The sequence below is a fragment of the Bicyclus anynana genome, chromosome Z, assembly GCF_947172395.1.
Source record: "Bicyclus anynana chromosome Z, ilBicAnyn1.1, whole genome shotgun sequence".
NCBI lineage: Eukaryota > Metazoa > Arthropoda > Insecta > Lepidoptera > Nymphalidae > Bicyclus > Bicyclus anynana.
The window spans coordinates 3,084,665-3,104,954 of NC_069110.1; the positions used below are offsets into that span (position 1 = coordinate 3,084,665).

The following is a 20,290-nucleotide window of genomic DNA, read 5'->3' on the forward strand; positions in this document are numbered from 1 at the left end:
GAGCACAGATCAATAGAAACAGATCGTGGAGTCTTGTCTATGATACAGATTATAAAACGTATGTTTTTGCGACTTGTACCTTGTAAGAGTTATTTATTTTACGTTAAACTTGACAAAAAGAAGACATTAAAATTTCACTTTTTTGAAAGGTTTTTTAAAATTGAAACAAAAGCCAAAATTAAAAATAAGATTAATAAATTTATTCAAACAATTTGAACGTAAAATTATAAATTATTATTTATTACTAAATAATTCAGAATGAATGTTATAGAAAAACTCAGAATACAGAAAAACACCAGAAGGGGTGATAGCCATACACTGTAATCTTTGGTGATAGCGCAAAGAAGTGAAGCCTTAGACCATTAATAACTGGACGTGGTTCGCTAACCGTTACCCCTCTGGCAAAGATCAAAAATCTATGATCTAATGCGTTTATAAAAACTGTTGCTACAGAATCGATGTTTCATTGTTGTAATCGTTTTCGTCGTGTAAGGAGCTCCCTAAAAATGCCGGTTTGTGTAGTTAAATGGCATAAAAAACTGCCAAAAACTTGTAGTTTAGTAAAAGATGGAGTTTCGAGTAACGTTTCATTTGAAAGTATTTAAACCTTAATTTTATCAAATTTTTAATAAAAACAATTTATAAAAAGAATCGATTCTTTTGACGAAACAGCCAAACATCGATCAGTAATCGAATATTCTACGTATTTAATCTGTGGATAGTCTACGCAATGTCACAGTAAATATGCAAGCCGTAGTTTGACTTCATACTAGAAGTCGAAACGCGACCTATACCTCAATTTCAATTTACTAGTTAAATAGATTTTATTAAGACTAACTCACTAACATACTAAACTTAAAACAGACACACTAACAATATACTAACATAGAAAAAAAAAAATAAAACTGTTACTCTTATTAATTGAAAAACTTGTTTAATGTAATAATGTAAGGAATAATAAAGGCTTTGAAATTGAGAAAAACATAAGGGATTAAAGGGCTAACATAATTTACGGAACCCTACACTGCGCGTGGCCCGACACGCACTTGACCGGTTTTTTAATATTTGGTCACGTAGTGTGGAGGTAATACCTAGATGGCATCACCAAAATAAACATATAAATACGACCTATCCTTCAAGGTCATTGATTAGTATCAGCCTTATTTAAATCTACCAATCAAAAAACAACACGCATTTTATTGATCACTTCCTATTTTACTACAATTTACAAAATATTTTATTTGTTTACATAAAAAAGTATATTTACAATCACAAAACTAAATGGAAATACAAAGTTGGCAAATGTAATTAAAATGCTGGAGGCAGGCAGCCCTATCACATGTTTACGTACCGCGCGTTGTAAGTAGTTATTTCAAAAATACGGCCGAGTATACTGCTTGTATATATTTTTACTGTGCTAAATGTGTTTGTTAGTGTGTGTAAAAATTACGCGTGTGTGTATTGCGTGTCAAATTTATAGTTGTGTGTAGTGTATGGACACAGAATATACTTAATGGTGTTAAATATTTTCGATGTGTGAGTTTACCTCGTCCCCCTCAAAAAATGACAGACTTATTTGTTGGTGAATTGGGGTGCGAACCGCGTCCAGTTATTAATGGTCTAAGAGTGAAGCCATTTAAACTACTCATTTTATGAGTTAGTACACTACCAAGCGATTACTCACTCTGTGTTTGTCGTGCTCTTTGACGTGCTATACAGGTGACAAATTTAATTAAATTAAGCCGTCTTGTGCCATTTCTTCGTGTAAAAATGCCGTTGGTAATAAAAAGAAACTGTATGGGATCACATTTCATGTGTAAGTAGCACATATAAATATTGTTATGATATAATAATGAATAATTTTACGTAAATTTCGTTGTCATAGAAACCGATGCCTCCATTTTGTAAGTGTTGCCAATGTAATGGTTTTGATTTTCCCTACTTTTAATTTCTATTCAAGGATTTATCATTTAAGTAAAATATTAATCAACTAAATAGGTAGGCATAGGTTCCGGCAAGTAAGTTGAAATAAAATTGCGGTAATCAGCGCAGATAAAGAAAGTGCAAAATAATCTTAAAGCTTTAAAATTTTACAAATAACAATGGCGTACTATATTATAATAAGTTCGTTCGTTCTTACCTGTTTGTGTGTTTGTTTGCACATTTGTTTGTTTTCGTTTTTTGGTCTTTTGTTTTTTTGTGTACCTACTTGTTTGCTTGTTTGTTTGAGCAAGAGGAGTGATTAAATAAAATATATTTATCTTCAAACACATTCTTATAAGATATTAAACCAATTATATGGCCTTATTTATACATGAATTTTAAGAGACATAAAGATTAGAGAAATAAGACGAGATAATAATAATTGTGCACGCGATTGAAATACATATTTATAATAATAATTTTATATAATTATATGGAATATATAAAATTATTATTGTAAATATGTATTTGTTTAGTTTGTTAGTTGATAAGTATTATAATAACCGTCATATTATATCTATTATTTATTTGTCCTTGTCTTGATTTTTTTTAAATGTTAAGTAAATACAAAATACTATTAAAAATTTATAAAAAAAATCTCCCATCAGAGTGCCCAAGCAACCAGTGGTCAGGGTTCCATCGTGTCCAACCTCCTCGCAATTCGCGCCGTCTCAAGAGTCACTGCTTTCTGTATCCGACCCTATAACCAGCTGTTAAGCGAATACTGCTTAAGATGTTGGTCAAGCGTTTCTCTATAAGACCATTGTCTGAAAGGACTATCGAAACAATAATAGTTGTCTCAACATTTTACAATCTGGCTGTAATCTCGTGAGGTCCAAGTATTTTGATAGGTACTTTTTCTTTTTCAGCTTTGACCAGATTACCTTCATGTGAAATAGTAATATGACACTTAGTTATTAAATTTCTACTGCATATTTTATTTTATGATTAATAAGCGATACTAAAATATCTATTTAAAAAAATCGGTTCTATAATACCTAAATAAATTTATTAAATTTGGGCAGTAACATTAAGCGGTTGTCATTCAATTTTGCAAAAAAGGTATAATAAATAATAATTATATTAATTTTCCAAGCAAGAGTTCATTTTCTTGCTGACTCTTAGCAATCACTAAAAAACCGGTCTCACTGTTTTTTTTTATTTTATTCTTTACAAGTTAGCCCTTGACTACAATCTCACCTGATGGTAAGTGATGATGTAATCTAAGATGGAAGCGGGCTAACTTGTTAGGAGAAGGATGAAAATCCACGCTCCTATCGGTTTCTACACGACATCGTACCGGAACGCTAAATCGCTTGGCGGTACGTCTTTGTCGGTAGGGTGGTAACTAGCCATGGCCGAAGCCTCCCACCAACTAGACCTGGACCAATTAAGTAAACCTCAATCGGCCCAGCCGGGGATCGAACCCAGGACCTCCCTCATTAAATCCACCGCGCATACCACTGCGCTACGGAGGCCGTCAATTTACCATGTAAGTTAACATTTAATGTGATGAACTATACACTTATTGTTTTCCTTCTAACATTATAAACTTTTACCACAAAATACTAATAATATGATTAATTTCTATTTTTAATCGCTTTAGCGATAAAGTTGGCTTTTTGTTTCTATAATGCAGGATACAAAAATATAGAATACCTACTGTTTCTTATTTTCAGACCTATAGCAAAGCCTGGAGTCGATGCCGCCATCTTGGACATCCGCCATATTGTATTTAAGTCACGTGACTATTTTTTTCGTATTCCTGACAGCAAACACTTTCATTTGATATTCATTACCTGGGTGTGGATTTCAAACAGCCAGTCCGCCATCTTGGGGAGGCCGCCATATTGGATTTGTAATGACGTTTCTTAGCTACTCATTTAATGTCATCAGAATTTAGGCCGTGTGCAAAATTTCATCTTAATTGAAGACCGGTAAGTGGGTCTAATTAAAATTCCAAGATTTTCTTACATAGATAGTTAATTACAAGTGAAGCTAATTTATGCGTGGTAAATGTATACTAAGTGAAATATATATAATTATTAGGCTCCGACTCATATCTACGGTGGTATCCATGTGGTATAATTATTTTACAAAGTGAAATTAGGATAATATTCTGTCAATTGTTTCGCAAGATTCTTGATGATTTACAAGCGAAGTAAATACTGGCAAAGAAAATTTATTTATAAGGCCTAGCCGTACTTTAGTATTTTAGTCGAGTACGAACTTTGACACCTGTACTTAGATCAATAATAACATATGAATACAACCTATCCTTCAAGGATTAGTATTAGCCTTATTTAAATCTACCAATCAAAAAACAACACGCATTTTATTGATCACTTTCTATTTTACTACAATTTACAAAGTTTTTTATTTGTTTACATAAAAAAAGTATATTTTAAATCACAAAATGTAATTAAAATGCTGGAGGCGGGCAGCCCTATCACATGTTTGCGTACCGCGCGGCTGTAGGTATTTATTTCAAAAATACGGCCGAGTTACAATACTGCTTATATATATTTTTACTGTGGCAATGTGTTTGTTAGTCTGTGTAAAAATTACGCGTGTGTGTATTGCAAGTCAAATTTATAGTTGTGTGTAGTGTATGGACACAGAATATTTTTATTGGTGTTAAATATTTTCGATGTGTGAGTTTACCTCGTCCCCCTCAAAAAACGACAGACTTTTTTGTTGGTGAATTTGGGTGCGAAACAAGTCCAGTTATTAATGGTCTAAGACCGCTCTACATGGGCTCTACATTTTTTTCTGACTATGATTATTCATAGATACCATAGATAAAAGTGATTATTACTTATTAACTCTATGTCTAGTATAGAATATAAACACTACGACCTAGCTCTACATTTCAAGTACTCTACGCTCTAGGGTCTATGCGTATTATACTACTCTATGGGTCTATGGATGGCCGACCACGGTGTTGGTTGGTGTTGACTTTTGGTAATGAAAATTATAATTCGCTAAACGATTGCAAGACTTACAAACTCTAAATGAAAGCCGTGATGAAATAAATACATTCGTCGGACATTAAAAAAAATATCCAGTGCAACAGAATCAATACAGGTGAGTGGCCTAGGCAGTGTTTTATGACAGATGTACGGGTCGTAATTAGTTTCTCATTCCACATTTTTATGTTTTCACACTGTACCCTTTTATAATCCCAGATAGAGCTATTCAGCTGGCAGTGCGTTTCTGCGCATACAGCTATATCAATAATATATAGGTCATTGGCTGGGCTCGATAGATTTTTCACATAAAGGTCGATGAATTTCGCCACTACCCGTGGATAATTGCTTATAGATTTTTATTGTTTGCATGGGTGCATGTGAATCCTGCTCTACGTAAAAAAAAAAAATTCTCACGGTCGGGCACCTTTATTTCGGAGACGTGGGTCTTTTTTTTTACTTCTTTTGCACATGGGCCGATTTCCTGCGTTCGTAACCGACGAAATATATACGCGGCCTGTGTGATCGTAATGCGTTTTTGTGTTTTCATTGGTGTTATTCTCCAAAATGTAAAACATGTAGATTAGTTTGGCCTTGATTATGACAGTTCATAATCAAGGCCAAACTGTAGTAGTTGATTGGTATTGAGTGGCCTTGTTGGTGATGATTATGGAGTAATTGTCTAGTCTCCAATCTATATTGACTACTTCCTTGCTTGCAGCTCCCTAACATGTTGATATTAATGTATTGTAGAGTCCCCCTAGAAAACATACTTTTCATGATGGTTATTATTATTAGGAGTTTGAGCTAGTTCTTGTGAGAATGAAGGGTTATTAGTCATGTATGTGTAATATTCATAGTATCATAGCATATGGCTAGTCTTAAGATAAATTGAAAAAAAAAATTGTTTGTGTTACCAGCATACTTTGATAGAGTTCAATAACATCCATCATATTTTTTTTTAACTCTAAATTGAAGTTTCTAGTTAGCCATTCTTTCAATCGTTTTTAAGTATAAACATATTGGGAGTGCTTATTATTATGTTTCTGTTATTTAAAAAATTGTAGTAGTTAGTACAGGTGAAACCAGAGAGTGCCTCCAAGCATAATTGTCATTATAAAAATTATTAAAGGGATTGTAGGAATAGGTTAACATATTTTAAGGTTAGGGCTTCTTTATAAAGACTAAACATTTTTGTACTAATTATAATTATTATTAATGCATCTTGCTGCTTAATGTACTTGTTGAGTCTGTTTATGAACATATTTAGTGATCTTGCAGTTATCAATCCTCAGACAATATATTCCTCCAATATAATCCAATGATGAATGGGTTTGTTGTGGACTCTTCTCGAATTAAGGCACATTTGGAACCCTTATAACTTTAATTTTAGGTTCCAAAAAATTCATAATTTATTTATTTCAAGTAGGCTTAGTTTACAAGCACTTTTGAAACATCAAGTTTGACTATTTGTAAAAACTACCACTGGTTCGGAACGCAGGATGTGCTGAGAAGAGACGGTAAAAACCCCAACATTTGCTCTTTTGAAAAAGAAATCTACAGTTGTTAACAACGTTAAAATTTCTTTTAGTTATACTTGAATGATTTTGTTTTTAAGAGAGAGATTGGAGGAAGCTTTGTGGTAACTATGAGTTCTCAACCTGGGGTTACTCTTTCTGGAAAATATTTCTTCCAACTGCTCTTTTTTTTTTATTATGTAACTTGTTTTGAATATAATGTGGTATAGGTTCTAAGCAGTGGGGTGCACAAGACCCTTTACTAGGGTATGAAGAATACCTTTAATACAAATTTACAGCAATAGGATAGCTTGTAGTCCTCAGGGTATGCAGTGCATCTTTGCATCTATGCAGTGCACGCCGCTGGTTGTAAGGTTGTAAATGATAAGCTTTCTTTTAAATCATAACCTCCAGTTCTTTGTAGGTTTTAGTAGTGATAGAGCTCTTTGTGAAAGGGTCTCTGATAGTTTTGCGCTCAACTCAACATAATGTGGGTCACATGGAACAAGGTAGGTAGGTTTGTAACACAATCTTCCGAATTTGGTTGCTGTTGAGACTTATCTTAGTGTTACAAAGAATTCATGAAACTTGAACTGACTGGTCAGAGTACTATGTCATGTTGTTTAAATAAAGCCATAAAGAGTTAAGATGACTGCATACCATTATTGTATCATGTTTATGATTCAAATGCCACTCCTTACTCTCAGTATTAAATTACATTTATTTTTTTACAGGTACTCATGCAGAACTAGTTTGACATAGCAGTTAAATGTGAGTACTCACCTAATTAGTTCGCCTATAATAAATTATAAAACTTTTGTGCTCATTAAAATAAAAATTAAATAGGTTGCCTGTGTTTATCAGTAGTACTAGAGCTATTTGTGACAGAGCTTCTCAGGTAAAGCACTACACTTTATATAATACTCATATAATTATAAATCTTATATCATTGTGTCCGGTAAAATGAAAATTAAATAGGCAGCCTGTGTGTATTAGAAGTAGAGCTATTCGTGACAAAGCTTGTCTGGTAAAGAACTACCACAATGCATATTTCTGCCTTCAAACAAAAGGACATGGTTGGTGGTGTAAATCTGATTGCAATTGCAAGCTCTGTTAAGTGTTACTCTGTTTATGGACAATGGTTTTACACTTACATCAGGTGGGCATTTGTATAGTCCCACAATTATTACTATAAAGAAAGGTTCTCTTTTATTTTGTTTTGTCACAAAATATTTTTTCTGTAGAGTGATTAATTTATTTATTAGTCATCACGAAAAACTAACACACCTAAGTTGAAATACCTTTTACCTACATTTTACTTTCAAACAATTTCATCTTAACACGTTGTTGACTCCAAAATATTCTATTTTTACCCGCTATGGCAAAGCCAAAAGGAAGGGTAGTTTTTATTTTATTAATTTTGGCTACGTATGATTTAGATGTTTAACTGTAGCACTGAACTGATATTAATGATTGAGGTGTCAAAAGATTTGTAATAATAGCCCTGGTGACATAGGCTATATAAATTTTATAAAAAAAGTATATGACAGTATTTAAACCTGTGAAAATAACCTCAAAAAAATAAACTGAGATAATCGTCACACACACCATGCATTTTTCTATTTTTACATGGTCACGCTGACTGTATACGGTCTAATGTGATTATGTCAGGAACACTTCTATTTTAAAAATAGGTATATGCTAGGTTGTAATGGTGCGACTACGGCTCTACCATGACCATTTTTGAATGGTCTATGCATTTCTCAATTTAAATCTGAAATATTTTCTTGTTTCATTCTTTTGAGTCCCCTTTTTACGTAGTCGGGCTATAGTTTTTAATTAGACCCATGTTTTATGTACTTGGGGTATAGTTTTTGAACTTTATTTTTTATGAGGTAGATATATTTATTCACTTTCTTTATTGGATAGGATTAATGATGATTTATTTAATTTTAATTGGGTCTTGTAAGTAACTTTGTTTATAAATTTTTATTCCTTGTGTGGCTCATAATTATTTCAGAGAAAAGTCAAAAATTAAATAAATTTCATGATAATTGGTTTATTATATGGAATTTTCATTGAAATATTAAACAAGAAGAACATATAATATCATTTAGTAGAGAGTATGCTAAAGTTTCTAGTGACAGAGTTTGTGTGGAAGTATTTCTGCAAATATTTCTTCTGAAGCATTCATGTGTTTCCAGTTGCTACTAAAAAACAGACATATTATAAGTCTTTATTGACTACCTCACTGGTGGCTGTGTAGATGCAAATGTGTGCCATGAACCCACCCCCCAGTCAGTGTTGAGTTTGGCATTTTTACTATGGACCTATAGAGGTTTTATTTTACAAGTATATGCTTGTATAATTCAGTTTAGCTAGACCATCTACTTGACCCATCAACTTTGCACTGTAGCTACTGAAGCGATTTGGCTGACATCTGAAATGGAAGCAGATTTTACTCTGGATTAACACATAGGCTACTTTTCATCTCGGAAAAGTAGCGTAGTAGTATTCCCGTGGGATTTGGGGAAAACTGAATTCCACTCGGACGAAGTCGCGGGCGTCCGCCAGTTGTATATATAACTTTTATAAATACAAAATTTATAGTATTAACGTAAAAATATTTATTTTCAGAATAAATTAGAATGGAACCGTCATGTTCACATTCAAAGTGCGATGTGTATGAAATAAACAATGTTTCATTTGAGAACAATGTAGAGAACAAGACTGGTAGAGACAACAGGTTAAGTGAAAATGCAAGCAGTTCTTGCAATGTTAGGCAAAAAATTGATGATCTCGAGCGTGAAGACTTTGAGGAGGAGAATAGGTTATTGAAACATTGCTCCAGTATGATAGTAGATGATGAAATTGGGGCCAATCCACGATTCTCTGGAAATCTATCCAGTGCTAACTCAAGTCTAACTTCTAGTTCTGAAACAATTTCGACATTATCAAATATGATGGCCAATGACTTCAGCTTACCCGGCTGCAGTAAAAGCGACGATTGTGAAGGCAGCAATGTTACCATAAAGAACATGATACACTCACGGACACAGTACCAAGCACCAAAAACACCAAAGAAGGTTGATTTTATGCAAAAGTTATTGACCAGTAATATACAAGAAAAGAAAGATTTTCCTAAAGGAAAGTTATACAAGGGGGATTTAATGGAGCATTCAGGAGACACTGAAATGTGTGACGGCATAAATGTTTCAACGAGTCGATCTAACTCAAACGCCTCTAGTGCAAGTTGTGACAGCAAAGACTTTACAGTTCCTTCAACATCTAATGCTGAGAAGTTGCTAGGTTTGGACGACAGCAGTAAGAGGAATGGAAGTGGAAGCTCCAAATCATCTGTGAGTATTTCTTATGAGATTTTACATTATAGAGTCTTATTTACTTACGTGCACTGCACACACATGTGTTAAGTGACATTGCACTGTATCTTCAGATACAGTGTTTTGTAGTAACGCTCATATTTATTATCTCTCATATGAATTTCTTGGTACATGGCAAATATTATTAAAACGTTTAAATTTAGCTTGACCCACCTGTTGGGTTCAAATTTACGAGAGTGAAAAGTACATTTACCTCTTTCCTGTTGACAGATCGATCTGATTTTCAGTACACACCTTTAGCCTTTAGCTTTAGTGACAATTCAATATAATATGTATGTAAATTCAAGATAATTGCCGCTACAAAAATATCTTAATGTTACAAGTATTGATAATTTGAGCTTTTTATGATAGAATCTGCGGAAGTACTGTAACCATATTTGTTTCTAAGGCTTGGTTACCATTGCAATAACAGGCATATGAGGCTTATCACCTACAACTAGGTTTATGGACACAGAGTAGAACATTGCAGGATGTTCCTAGCGTGCCCCACAAAGTGTATGCTACTCTGTTTATGAGCTATGTGTTTTCCGCGCAATAATGCATTATGAACTTGGTGGCTTATTAGTTATTATACTAAAATAGTAGATTGCGAATGGTTGAATAATATGTGTTATTAAAAAAATACATTTTATAAAATAAAACGGTTAGTTTTGTAATAGTACTGAGTGTTTTTTAATACGAAGTTATGAACCGTTTAATACTCTACTTTATCTAATCTCATGCCATAGATATTATAACAAAACCTATACATTTAATTCCTAAAGAAAATAATTACACACACACACAAAAACATATACTATCTACACCATAGTATATGAATAACTAATTACTACTAAAAAAAACAGCTTCTTTTTGTGTACAAATTCGAAATTCAAAATAGTAGAAACGCGATATCGTGACGTCTTAGAGCTTTAAGTCGGTTATATGAATTGAACAATATAATCTAATGAAATAAGTCTAAAAAATTTAATTCTCCCATACAAACAATTCGTATCTTCTGTGCAAATATGAATCTTGAATCTTCCTAAGCGCATATCTCGAGAACGGCAGAACTGATTTCGGTAATTCTTTTTTTAGAATATTCCTAAAAGTACTAGGATGGTTCTTACGGATAGAAAATATTCGAAAGTCTAAAAAAAAATTCTGTACTCCTATACAAAAGATACGATACATATAAATTGTAATGAAGTTATAAGGTTAAAGTTAAAATTTAAAAAAAAAAAATATTTTCTTCTTTTTAAATAAAGCGTTTAAAAAAAAATTTTTTAGTTATCGCTGGCTAGGTCTCTGAGTCTGTTCATATTTTTAAGTTACTCCTAATAAGCCCTTTCATTTGATACCTATGTTGTAGTAAAAATAACTTTTCCGCCATCTTTGGTGGTCATATAACATATCATCCATACTTAACATTTATATAAAACTTCAGCTCAATCAGTTGAAGATATATACTTTTAACTTGAGTTCAAATAATAAATTAATAAAAGCTTTTAAAAATACTCATGTTTGACTACAATCTTGTCTAATTGTTTTTTGTTCTTTTGTTCATAAGCGATCAACCGGCAGACTAACAAATAGCAGAGGTGTTTTCTATAAAATCATGACTAATTAAAAAAACAACTGTAATTAGTAAAATAGTAATTTGTTATGCAAGACACCAAAATTGATTATTACGATGAGTGTGCGTAAGGAAAAGTAAACGAAACTTCAATTTGTCAATACACCATTTTTGACTCACTGTTGAGCATGAGTCTCCTCTCAAGAGGGATTAGGCAATACATACTTTAGGTAAAAACTTTATAGGTTAAAAATTTATATTATATCCACGAAACATGGTCATTTATGTTTTATAATTGTTTATTTATCTCAAAATATAAAAGTTCGGCAAAGTTCGGTGTCTATATAGCAGCAGTTAATACTTTTTGTAAAATTTGGTGATATTTTTTTAAATGTCATAATTTAAGTTTAATGATAATATGATAGTAGATTAAGGAATTTATGTCACATACGCAAAATTGTGCTGACAAAACATTGTGCTAAAATGTATTTTGTTTTGCTGAATTGCAGAATAATTTTCATGTCAGTAATAACATTGCCAAAACCATGTCGGTTCTAATGATGTTGCCAAAGTGTCAGTTAAAGGCATATTTGATTTTAGATTATCATCAAATTACAAGACAAATCAAATGATGTTTATTATTTAATTATATTGTACACATTACAAACAATAGGCATACCCTATATTCTTAAAGAAGATAAAATTATACGCAATTTAAGTTTTTCTAGTAACAGATAACGAAAGAGATATAAAAGTAATACAACAGTCAATATAGATAAGGATTGTTTATAAAACAAATATAGTTATGTGGATACTTGGATAACAATACATCCCACTGTACTGTACCCCAATATAAGACCAGGCCTGGCGCATGCCCCGCGCGCACGACTTCACACCCGCGCACTCGTGCACCCACACGAAAAATCGCATTTGGATGCTTCCTAAACAATAACAAAAAATTAGAAACTTAAATATTTTTTCGTAATAAGAAAGGTTTTACTTTTTATGAAAACTTTAAAATAACTTTATTAGTAGCAGTAAATAAGGTACCTAATTAATATGTACGTACTTACCTAATGTTTAGTTAAGTACATAGGTATATTTAAGTATGTAGTTGGTAAAAAATGATTTTATATTATTTAATTGAAAATTATAATATGTAAATTGTAGATATTATATTTTTATACCTATTAGTATAGTTGGATATCTACGTATAATTTCTGTTTAAAAGCTTAGACAACCTTTGGATAAAGGAACTCATGTACTACAGTGCATTTCATATAAGATGGATGCATGCATACATGCAGGCGACTGTCACCGTAGCCATGCTGTCTGAAAAACACTTCAAAATGTGTTTTACGAAGGTGCCGTTCGCTCGTATTGTGAAAACATATTTAGAAACTAAAATGTTCATGTAATCACTGTCTCAAAAAAATATTACTTTTTTTTTAATCTTGTATAACTATAATGAACTATTTAAGAACATTAAAAAAAAGTTTCAAGTAGCTTATTGTAAATTTTCTATTGCAGACATACCAGTTCTGCGATGGTGATGACGATTCAGATTCGGATGTGAACGAGGAGTCGTGGTGCACTTGCCTATCATCTCATGAGGTAAACAGCCAATCTGTTAAATTTTCCAGTTAAAAGTTTGTGTGTGCATTTGAGGTTTAACGTTTGAACTCTCATTAAGTGCCATAGGCTCCTTATGGGACCTCAGCGGCGTCACTACTCCAGTGACGTTTGGGTGAGCGCAGAAGCATCACCTGATGGGGCCTGAAAGCAGAAGCAGGATCAGATAAGAACGACTCCTCTGAGATATGGACCTCGGCTTAGAGAAGGGATCTCTGTTCTGAAAGAGTTTTTTGGCCTGAGTGTATCAGTCCAGGCACCTTCCAAATCGTGATTTAAAAAAACCCACGTCTGGGCAATGTTAAATGTCGGGGACCTCGTCTTCGCCGTCGAAGACTCTGTGTAGCTTGTGTTTGTGTTGCCTGGGCTAGAAGAATAAAAAAAAAATATCCCAACTTTACATGTAGGGGAAATACCCTCAAAATTACTACTCATATCATCATCATCAATCCATATTCGGCTCACTGCTGAGCTTGAGTCTTCTCTCAAAATGAGATGGGTTAGGCCAATAGTCCACCACGCTGGCCCAATGCGGATTGGCAGACTTGACATATGCAGAGAATTAAGAAAATTCTCTGGTATACAGGTTTCCTCACGATGTTTTCCTTCACTGTTTGAGACACGTGATATTTAATTTCTTAAATAGCACACAACTGAAAAGTTGGAGGTGCATGCTCTGGACCGGATTTGGAGGTCATATCCACTGGGTTAATGTAAATTCCTTTGTTATTCAAGTGATGGGAACAAATTTTAATATAAAATAATATGCTAATTCTATGATATTTGCAGGATGACGATGACGATGATGAACCGGAACCAGATGAAAGGCTATGGGTGAGTTTTTTTAACTAACTAATATTATTTATTGGCCTTATATGAAGAGTCAGTCCCTCAGCAGACAAGGGCGAGCGTACTCTATCTCTGTGTGATCGAATCACATAGCATTGATCGGTTACCAATGTAGTACACAAAGAGCTTTCTATAGGATACCTCATACTTTCAACTGACTTCAAAAAAAGGAGGAGTTTCTCTCAATTAGTCACGGTTTTTTTGTTTAATGTTTGTTATCTCATAACTTCGTCATTTAATATCCAATTTTGAAAACTCTTTTTTTGTTTGAAAGATACTCTCAACCGTCTAAGTATACTCCATAATTGGCTACCGTACCTATTTATTTATTTATATAAAGCACGCCAACAATACACATATTAAACGTTAAAACATAAAATAACGCATATTAAAGAATTCTGATATGCATATAAACAATAGGCGCACATAACATTTATATAATTATATGTCAAATTTATAGGAAGGATAAAATGTCAAAATTAATTATTATCTATTATCTATTACTTATGGTAGCAGCATGAGCTGACAAACTTTATAAATAGACGAGTCAGTCCCTCAGCAGACAAGATCGAGCGTACTCTATGGTAGCGTACGAAGGTCTATGGTTCACAGACCCTTAGTCTACCAGGAATGAGGTTTAATGATATGTTTTATTACAGAGGAAACGACGTTATGAGCCGCCACCGCCGCAGTCTGCTAAGAAGTTCTGTCCGGACGGCAGCGTTATGACATGCTCGGGGTCCGAATGGTCCTCCATTCACAACAGCATCTCGCTGCAGAACGCCAACCTACAGGGACCTCCTGATTTGAAGCAATGGATGCAAAGGTTATCTTTTTTTTTTTATTCTGTACAAGTTAGACCTTGACTACAATCTCACCTGATGGTAAGGGATGATGCAATCTAAGATGGAAGCGGGCTAACTTTTTAACTAGTTGGCGGTACGTCTTTGCCGGTAGGGTACTAGCTATGGCCGAAGACCCCCACCAGCCAGACCTGAGACCAATTAAGAAAACATCAATCGGCCCAGTCGGGGATTGAACTCAGTACCTCCGTCTTGTTAATCCACCGCGCATACCATTGCGCCACGGAGGCCGTCTAAATCTATTATTATCAATTCAATTGGGGCTGTCTAACTGCCTAACCATGTTACAGCTTATTCTCTAAGGAGGAAGGCTTGGATATGAAGTAGGCTGCTTATAAGCTAATAATGGGGATGATGACTAGGTTTGAATATATTGATTTTTATTATACATTCGGTAAATAAGGTCAATGTTAACTAATTTATACATAAAAAGCAAAGATTGACTGGATATTTGCAAAATAAATAAGATTATAAAATTTCAACGTAATTTGATGAAAGTTCATACAATTTTAGCTTCCTTACATTGAATGAGACATTTTTCAAAATTTTAACTATAAATATAAACGCACAGATAACAAAGATATTAGTAATTTTGTGAGAATGCCCTTAAAAATCTAACGATCATTAAGACCTACGACGTCATTAAATCGTACCATTTTGTATGGTGCCGCAAATTCGACCCTTAAATCCCTGTAGCTCCGAAAGTAATGAACGAAGATACCCTGTTACTTTTACAAAATTGCTTTATTATTAGCGTACTTCTAATTTATGTACAATTTAAAAAACTGTCATCATCCCTATTTAATATATCATGCTTTTTGATAATTTCATGAACCGGCAACCACAACAATTATGTAAGTGTTGTGGTTGCCGGTTCGGATGATAATAATAATGAATAGTCTCTGCATAGATTACTATGAGATGTTACTTATATTGACCAGGACTAAATTCCAGACCTCAACTAAAACTAAATGAACTCAAAAAGAACCCAATAAATATTTTATTGACATCAACAACGAAAGCGACTTTGTTATAAACTATGTGATGTATCCAATATCCTCCAAATAACGTGTGTTAGAATTGGTATAGATTGTTAAACTTTAGTCTATTTGATTTTAGTCCAAACTAATACGTAGACATATTGAAAATATCAGAACAGTCAAATATTTATTACGTATAATTTTTCAGCACTATTTTGTATCTATACTATTTTTTTGTCGTAGATGGTAATCTTCTTATTGAATTTTGGGTTTTGTTAAGCTGAGTACGTTTTCGTTAATATACTTCCTGTGTAGATAAGACATCCTTTAGAAATAATTTTGTAAAGGAGATTTTATCTTAATGTCAAAACGATGACCTTTTTGAAAACTATTATCATTCCAAACTAGTGAAAGATTGTGACTTCGTGTAAAAACAGTTTTTTACAAACACAGCGAGACCATAATTTTTTTTTGTAATATTGCTGTAAAATCGTTGTATTCTCACTGTAAACATAAAACATGAAAATTATACTTGAATAATCTTCCCTATCATTCATTCTAGAATCAACTAAATACCACTTCAGAAAAAGCAGTTTTTTGGTATTAGACACAGACACTTTAATTGTAATTCTATATGTATTATGGAATAGAAAATACATTTCATCCGTGTTTTGTTGTTAACATTTATAAATATTTAAGCTACGCATATACTAGACCCAAATCGTCAGGGAAAAGAGTAAGTTCTCAATTTGGTGCTGTTACCTTTTTTAAAAATAATCATTATTTCTTTGAAGTCATTATAAAAAATTGCTTTACTTCTTTAGTTTATGCTTTGTTGGTGGTATTAGTTAATGATCAGAAGGTACCACATACGATGTAATTTTTCGCTTTTTAGTTTATTTTTGTGATTTTGAAGTCGGTGTTTTTGTGATTTTGAACTCATAGTGAACGAAAGCGCCACAGTACGGGCAATTTCGTTATTTTCATTTTAACACTAAACTAATGAACCGATTTTCATGATAATTAATTGGGACCAGTCTGGAAGTATACTCTTTAAAACAAAAAAGATTTTTTAAAATTGGTTAAAAAATGACGAAGTTATGAGGTAACAAACATAAAAAAACTTATGCGCCGAATTGAGAACCTCCTTTTTTCAAGTCGGTACATTAGATCAAGAGTATACACAATCCACTAAAATAACTTATTTATAATATTAGTATAAACTATATTAATCAAGTCTTATACATAAATTTCATTCAAAGTGAATCAGTTGTTAACAATTTGGTTCTTTAGATTTGACTGTAGATGCAAGTTAAATTAAATATTAATCTGAATCTGAAATCTTCAATTGAAAGGGTAAACACAAATAAACGCTTGTTGACAAGTTATTGTTCTGACAATGTCAAATGTATTCAAGTATTATTCAATAAACGCGCTCCGTACATTCTCGGTAATTATATTGGTTTACAATAGATTATAATATGTTTTCCTGTATTATTTTGTTTTTGGGTCTGTTATTTCTTATCAGTGTACAATCAAGAAAAACTTTATAAGATGGAATTAAATAACAATAATACTAAAGTTATGCTAGAAAACCGATGTATTAAAGGTATCGTAAATCACAGGAATAAGATATTAATTTAAATCTTTTTTATGTATTCATGAATAAAACTGCTATTTATTATAAATTTTACAAGCGGACCTTAAATATTTTTAGTGGCAAAATTAAATAGGTTAGGTTTGGTTAGGTTTAATTGGTTATCATTGGAAAAGTTAGTTTGCTGAGCGTTATCAAAAGTTTTATTGTCTGTAATTACATAAATTTAAACAAAAACTTGAAAATTGTAAATTGTTTTAAAATAAAAAAATTCCTTGGTTAGTATAGTCCCGTACAATTCGTGTAAACCGCAGATCTTTCTAGAATGTGTGTTATGTTGGTGATCCGTATCTCATAGTAAGGAAACAGTTTATGTGGGATCAAATTGCTGGATTTTTGGTATTTATTCATATTTTATTATTAGATGTTTTTATTACAGAAATCCAAAAATTATAACACAGAATTAAAAATTCTATTTTATTTATTTATGTATACTTTATTGCATAAAAACAACAACAAAACAACAAAAACAGAAGAAAACATAGGAAACAAGTTTGTGCAAAGGCGGTGTCATTGCTTATAGCAATATCTGCCAGACAACCTTTGGCTAAAGGATTTAATGTAATTAAATGCGGGATAGTGTATAAAAAAATACATGGAGAAAACAAAATAACAATAATAATTACATACAAAAAATAGTATATAAATTCTGTTAACTATTATTTATATACATACCTTGAAATTAGTGCTACTTTGTAAAAAAAACTGAAATAATGTGAAATGAAAAGTGTAGATAACTTGCAATTCAGATATTAAAAATATTAAAAAAAAAATTGTAAAGTTTGGATAGTATTTTATTTTTATATTTACATTGTTAAAAATTAAAAAAAAGGACAAATAAATAAATGAGAAAAAAAAATGGTTATAGTATGAAACCCTCTCAATCTTGTTCCACTCGGTTTTGACTGTCTCGTGTTTTTATTATACTGGAATGACCCTGACTGATTCGTTAGAATTTCATGATTTATATTCGATGCTAGTGACAAAGAATCTTGTAAATTTGTGCGCATATAAACACGGTCTCGTAGATCAAAATAGTGGTTTCAGTGTCTCTAGAAATGTTATCCATTGTGGTATTAGATACACGTGAAAGACGACGTATTTTTTGTAAATTTTTGTGACAGAAATTTCTAAAGTTCTAGTGTTTTAGAGGTATTTGATATGTCTTCCTCAGGTGGTATATAAAAAAATACATTTAAACAGTGTATCTTTTTTCGTATGGTGGTTATAAATTCTGAAGTTTAGTGTTCAGTTTTGGTAGTAATGTTATCAGTTAGGCGATAATCCATAATAAGATCAGCAATTTGTGATTTTGTCCAGCATTAAATCTCTATTGTCATGACCGAAAATAAACATTTTTGGTTGTATTACAAAATAATTATTAATTTTCAAATATTAAAAATTGTCGTTTTCTTTTAACAGATTCCTTCAGTGGACCAACGGTGAGAAGATTCAGGCTATAGACGCTTTTATCAACTTGTGTTCGCCGAGCCACGTTCGCTACATGATGAAATCAATCGAGCCGCTGTTTCAGAGGGATTTCATATCCTTATTGCCCAAGGAGTTGGCTCTTACCGTGCTGGGATACTTAGAGCCCAAGGATCTACTGCGTGCCGCCCAAACTTGCCGTTATTGGAGGTAAGATGGCTTCATTTGAATGAATAAAGCCTCGGATGCAACCATTTGATAAAGACTGTGGTCATACACAATCATATTTTAGTATGATCCAGCAAACGTTCTCTGCTATAAACCTATATAACTTTCTTTCATACAAAAATATTAAACCTTCTGCGATATGTCTTATCAAAAAGATTGTTCTGTGTACAATCAACAGTCTAGCTTAAGCTTTTCAAGCTTTTTGATCGAACCTTTAAGACCACTGATTGAAATGATTATTGGAACGATAATGGTCGACTGAAAATCCAGTATAGCGATAATTTTGTGAGTTAGGTCCAAATAGTCAGCTTTCAACATATTATTGACATTAGATTATAGTAATGTAAGAAATTATTGCACACTGACCAATTAACTAATACTACTCGTATATCAGGGCTTGTATCTTCTCTGGTATACGTGTGTGGCAAGTCGATTCTCTATTTCTACAAACGCTAACGTTTCGAAAAGTAACAAAATGTATTTGTCCACCTTTTAATAGGAGATCGATGTCATTAACACTATAATATGACTTTTCTATAAGCTCAATTAAATCAAGATCAATTTATTATACAGGTTCCTAGCCGATGACAATCTTCTATGGAAGGAGCAGTGCCGTCGCAAAGGCTTGACCACCCTCAAGAAGATGCCCAAGTCCTTCCCGCGTTACGACAGCCCCTGGAAGACGGCTTTCATGCGCCAGTCCATGATACAAGAGAACTGGCTCCACAAGGTGGTGTCGCCTATTGAGATGAGGGGCCACGACGAGCATGTCATCACTTGCCTACAGTTCTATGGCAATCGCATACTCAGCGGCAGTGATGATACTACGCTCAAAGTGTGGTCTGCTATCACTGGGAAGGTATGTTTTTTGAGACATATGCATACGCATGCTTTTCAGAGAAAAGCTCCCTAGCTAAGACCGGGACTTGTGACCAAGCTGAAAGGTTTAGCAGTTTCTTTATGACAATCATTTTGTCTGCTCGTGATGGTTCTCTTGCCTCGTCAAGTTATCCTACCTTATTAGCATCTTTGGATACTTTGTTGGTTTTGGTTCTAAAGTAAAACCTACTGCAGTTCTAGTGAGGTCACAAATAGGTTATAAAGAGATTTTGCTGGTATGTATATAGATTAACCACAGAACAATTTTTAACTAATTAATACTCTTTGGATGTGTAACGGACCAGAAATGTTAACCAGACCAGACCAGTTAAACCTTAACCAGACTAAA

General features: G+C 33.0%; 1 protein-coding gene across 2 annotated transcripts in view; it reads left to right on the forward strand.

Annotated features, from left to right (window-relative positions):
- Positions 1–4,879: 4,879 nt before the first annotated feature.
- LOC112043814 (F-box/WD repeat-containing protein 7) overlaps positions 4,880–20,290 on the forward strand; it is a 32,685-nt gene continuing 17,274 nt past the window's right edge. Inside the window, exons 1-8 of one of the 2 annotated variants that reach the window (XM_024079413.2) lie at positions 4,880–5,070; positions 7,204–7,240; positions 9,107–9,828; positions 12,956–13,039; positions 13,847–13,891; positions 14,566–14,732; positions 18,829–19,044; positions 19,636–19,921. In XM_024079413.2, coding sequence (XP_023935181.1) covers positions 9,118–9,828; positions 12,956–13,039; positions 13,847–13,891; positions 14,566–14,732; positions 18,829–19,044; positions 19,636–19,921 — 1,509 coding nt within the window. In that variant the 5' untranslated portion in view covers positions 4,880–5,070; positions 7,204–7,240; positions 9,107–9,117. Of the gene's footprint in view, positions 5,071–6,873; positions 6,979–7,203; positions 7,241–9,106; positions 9,829–12,955; positions 13,040–13,846; positions 13,892–14,565; positions 14,733–18,828; positions 19,045–19,635; positions 19,922–20,290 lie in introns of those variants that run through there. The other variant, XM_024079414.2, reaches the window with a different exon arrangement.